Below are 4,877 nucleotides of genomic sequence, written 5' to 3' on the forward strand. Positions count from 1 at the left end.
TGAGGTTTATTCATTACACTTTTTGGTGTGAAAGGGCATTTACATTTGCTATAAATAGAACTTCTTATATTAAAAAAAATCAAGCCCTGCTCATATTTAAAAAGTAACGCAAAAGTATCGCATAAGTAACTAAGTAACGTAATTAGTTACTTTTTTAGGGAGTAACGCAATATTGTAATGCATTACTTTTAAAAGTAACTTTCCCCAACAATGCGTGTCACAGCTTCCGTGTCCAAACGCTCTATCAGATACCATGAGAAAACAACAAAAGGTGCTAATATACACTCACAATGTGATATAATACTACCAAAAAAATTATAATCCTATCCTTTAACTCCATACCGAAATCCCAGATAGCCAGACAATGAAAATATGTCTTTGGGACGCTGTAAGCATGGAGACTATAGTGTAGACCGTAAGTTTGAAAACGTTTAGCTTAAATGTTTAATATGAATAAACAGTGCTCATAAACGGCTGCTGAGGTAGTATTCTCAAGTGAAAGCGAGTTGAGGCTTGGACCCGGAAACAGCGCTTCTTACGTCACCACTTAACAACCGAATATGGCTGCAGTCGCATCATCCAGGTGGATGCTGCACACTGGTGGTGGTAGAGGAGATTCCCCCCTTCTATGTAAAGCGCTTTGAGTGCCAAGAAAAGCGCTATATAAAAAATGTAAGGAAAGGAATAAGAATTATTATAAAAAGAAAAAAAAATCATGCTGACCCCAGACTTTTGATAAGTAGTACATACCTTCAAACAATGGCTTCAAAAAAGTTAGTGAACATTTACTGCAACTGCATAGTTAAAAAGATACAGTTCATGAAAAACGTAGCGTGGCTTGTTTTCATACTTTAGTACCCAATTTAACCCATCTGTCTATAATTTGCAAGCAATTCTGAACACCTTAATTAGCTTATTCGGGTGTGATTAGAGCTAACTCAGCAGGACACTGGCCCTCTAGGACTGGAGTTAAAGAGCCGTGCTTTACAACTACATTTAAATAAACCAATTTTGGAACAAAGCAACTAATGAAACAGCACAACTGTTTAAACTACTAGATTTTTGACAGTTTTCGACCTTTGTGAAAACTAGCTCCAATCTCCCTTATGCTTTCTATCTAATATAATCTGCTATGGCCAGCAGTGAAAGCCCTCTCAGGGTGTCCGTACCCTCCTCGCCCTGCACTGGCTCCTCCAGCAGCAGTTCAGTCATGCACTCCCAGTCCTTCAGCAGCTCCTGAGAGTTCTCCCACAAACTGTCCACTAGATAGGCAGCATGCTCATGCAGCTGTAAACACAAACACACACTGTTAGCTCTGACACAAACAAGAGATTCAGACCAATATATATGAAACTAGCTGGATTCTAATGCCACCTCAGGAGACAAATGTTGTGTTAACCTATCGTAATTCTCCATAAGCACCTGATCATCAGTTGTGGCGTTACCTCACTCTCCAGAAAGAAGAGCACCAGCATGCGGATGAGGTTTCCATTTGGGCTGCTCCTGCCCCTTCGTTTGGCCAGAGCTTCCTCCGCCTGAGGATCATGTCTGCTGAACAACCTACACATGAAAAGAAAATAGAAAATAATGAAGATTAAATTATTAACATTAAAATAAATGTAATAAAATAAAGTAATCAGACAAAAGCCAAAGAGATAAATATAAAAAAACTGGATGTTGTTTAAAGGATGTTAGCTGGCTCACTTTCGATGTAGAAACTCCCCAGCAGCCACTGCCACAGGCCTGTGGGCGGAGTACACCAGATGATAGACATTCTCACAATCCTCATTAGACAGAGCGTCCTCACTACCCCTGAACAAATGAAGAACATTGATAGAGGAAAGCATCCAGACTGCAGTTACGTTCAGCATCTGATACCATCTGAGCTTCACTCACTGAAGGATCAGCGTGACCAGTCTGATGGCCTCCACAGCCACATCATACTCTTTATCCAGCGTCATAGACACGATACGATCCTGTGAGGAGATCTGATCATCGTTAACATGGACAACACATTCAGAGAACTGCGATACCTCTCCTGAACTGCGATCTTACCTTGAAACGGTTTGTGAAGAGCTCGAGTTTTGGAAACAGTTCGCGGTTTGTGTAGAGGTTTTGTAGGGCTTTCAAACACTTCAAGCGCACTTCACCTTGCTGGAAATGGAGGATGCTGATATTAATACACTGAAAATGAAATATTACCGGGGCAAAAGTGCTGCTTTTGGTGTATGTGGAGATGGCGTACCCGGTCGTGTAAGGTCCAGCCTACATACTTCAGGTAGCTGTCATTCAGGAAGGCATCGCTGTACATTTTCATCCACACACCAATCTCCTCTATACAAATCGCTCTGATTTCAGCAATTGCATCCCTGCCAGTCACACAGAAGATAAGACCAGACATCCACAGCTACATGCACGCTATTATTGTGAAGGCATACAACTCTGATCACCTATAACGATGAACAAAGATTCCCTTGAAGACTGAATTCATCATGTTTTCGATTTCATCTTGGTTTTCTTGAAGCTGGTGAGAAAGTTTGTTCATATGAGTAAATGATCAGCAATATAATGACTGTTTACTAATACAATCTGCAGCTTTATTTCACATTTTCTGCAAATCCACTTATGTGTATGACTTTCTGAAGGAAACATGTTTAATTTCTGAGGAAATCTGCAGATTTGTGAAGTTCTGTGCACAGTATTGCATGTGGGCCTCTACAATTGAATTTTACATGGAGTAAGACAAGAGTGTTTAGGAATTCATACCTCTTTCCTCCTTTGAAGTAGGAGTTCAAGCTTCTCATTGGCTCTCTTTCCCGCCATTTTGTTGCGTTCCGCTTCATACTGTCTCTGTGTGTTATCCTGGTTAATGCTCAGATTCAGAGCTACGTTCACCAGAGCTGTCATGAGCTTCATGGCTGAGGCCAAAAGAACAAAGGACAGGGATGCAAACTCAATTTTTTTTTTTTTTTTTTTTTAAGAATCTAAACATATCTCTCTCTACTTCAGCTGTCTTAGGTCACATGCACACTGTTATTTGATGAGATTCTCTACAATAATTTATAAAAATTTTATTATTGTTATTACGTAATTAATTTGTTTAAATTACACAAATTAAACAAACCAATAAAGAAATATATAAAGTATAGTATTAATATTTATTGCACGGTAAAAAAAAAAAGTATTAAATAATAATAATAATAATAATAATTGTATTATTATTATTTAATTAAATTATAAAAATTAAACAAACCAATAAAGAAATATATAGCTATAGTATTAATACTACTGATCTGTAAAATAAAAGACAATTTAATTAATAATAATAATAATAATAAAATAATAAATACATTTATTTCACAGAACAAATCAAATTACAATACTAATATTGATGGCTGTCTTCAATTCTTTGCTTTTAAACATGAAAGCACAGAACTTCTATTTTGGCTGAAACCCACATGGAGACCTTTTTGTTGACAAAAGACTTATAAATGTAATTCTCATTACAAATTTGGGTTTACCTGCTAGAGTGCTGGTGTGTCTGAAGGCTCGAACCTGTGAGTCCGACAGACCCGTCAGCAGAGAGATGACCGTGTCCATCATGTACTCATCGTAGATGATGCTGTACTGGCACTGGCGGATCAGGACGCAGATGAACTCACAGAAGTTGTAGCGAAACTTCTTCCACAATGGGCCAGAAATGGTCAATGGGTAATCGCCACTGTCCTGCATTAAAACACAAAAATGACCTACTCAGACTAGAGTTCAAATATTCTTTGACTACATAAGATTCTGTAAATCCATCAGAAAGGATACCTCGTCAAACTCTTCTGTCATTTTGCGAATAATTTCAGCATTCTGCATGTTGCGAAACATTTCAATTCTTACAGTGCCTGAAATGAAGGATGGTCAGTAATCACTACTATCATGAATAATATATTATTATTATTGATTAATAATACAGATTGACATTTATGAGCATGAGGTATTTGTACCTTTACAGCCAGAGCACTGAATGAAGAAGTTGATGAGGTCCAGAAGTGCTAAATCTCTGTCTTGTTTGTATGACTCGATCCAATCATCAACGACCGACTGAAAGAGTCATGGACAACTGTGTCACTATTTACATAAACACAGCGGACAATTTGCTCAACACTTGCTCCTTAAGCAGAACAGTCTGGCTTTGAGAGTTATTAAGCGAGTCTGACACCTCCAGCTGTTACATTTTCAACATGTGCTCCTGATCTGAAACATTTGGATACCAGATATACATTTCACTCTTCATTTAACACTGAAAAATGCATACTATTTAACATTTTATAATTGGGGCTGTTCAAATGAATGTGTTAAAGGAACACTCCACTATTTTTGAAAATAGGCTCATTTTCCAACTCAAAGTTAAACAGCTGAGTTTTACCGTTTTCGAATCCATTGAGCCGATCTCCGGGTCTGGCGGTAGCACTTTTAGCTTTAGCTTAGCATAGATCATTGAATCTGATTAGACCGTTAGCATCTCGCTCAAAAATGACCAAAGAGTTTCTATATTTTTCCTATTTAAAACTTGACTCTTCTGTAGTTACATCGTGTACTAAGACCGACGGAAAATGAAAAGCTGACATTTTCTAGGCCGATATGGCTAGGAACTATACTCTCATTCCGGCGTAATAATCAAGGAACTTTGCTGCCGTACCATGGGTGCAGCAGGCGCAATCATATTACGCAGCGCCTGAAAATAGTCCCCAGCACGCTCCCTCCAATAAACCTATTTTCAGGCGCTGCGTAATATCATTACGCCGGAATGAGAGTATAGTTCCTAGCCATATCGGCCTAGAAAATCGCTTTTCATTTTCCGTCGGTCTTAGTACACGATGTAACTA

At 38.4% G+C, this 4,877-nt stretch overlaps 1 protein-coding gene across 1 annotated transcript in view; it reads right to left on the minus strand.

Annotated features, from left to right (window-relative positions):
* The window catches only part of LOC107709887 (cohesin subunit SA-1-like), a 37,825-nt gene that overhangs the window by 10,262 nt on the left and 22,686 nt on the right, over positions 1–4,877 (minus strand). The window contains exons 5-15 of the mRNA XM_016514549.1: positions 3,996–4,092; positions 3,817–3,893; positions 3,522–3,726; positions 2,767–2,918; positions 2,451–2,524; positions 2,246–2,369; positions 2,056–2,154; positions 1,897–1,976; positions 1,705–1,812; positions 1,446–1,560; positions 1,170–1,287 (exon numbers count right to left, since the gene is read on the minus strand). Of these exons, the coding sequence (XP_016370035.1) occupies positions 1,170–1,287; positions 1,446–1,560; positions 1,705–1,812; positions 1,897–1,976; positions 2,056–2,154; positions 2,246–2,369; positions 2,451–2,524; positions 2,767–2,918; positions 3,522–3,726; positions 3,817–3,893; positions 3,996–4,092 (1,249 nt within the window). The remainder of the gene's footprint in view (positions 1–1,169; positions 1,288–1,445; positions 1,561–1,704; positions 1,813–1,896; positions 1,977–2,055; positions 2,155–2,245; positions 2,370–2,450; positions 2,525–2,766; positions 2,919–3,521; positions 3,727–3,816; positions 3,894–3,995; positions 4,093–4,877) is intronic.

Source organism: Sinocyclocheilus rhinocerous, unplaced genomic scaffold, assembly GCF_001515625.1.
Source record: "Sinocyclocheilus rhinocerous isolate Xijiao unplaced genomic scaffold, SAMN03320098_v1.1 scaffold26, whole genome shotgun sequence".
Lineage (NCBI taxonomy): Eukaryota > Metazoa > Chordata > Actinopteri > Cypriniformes > Cyprinidae > Sinocyclocheilus > Sinocyclocheilus rhinocerous.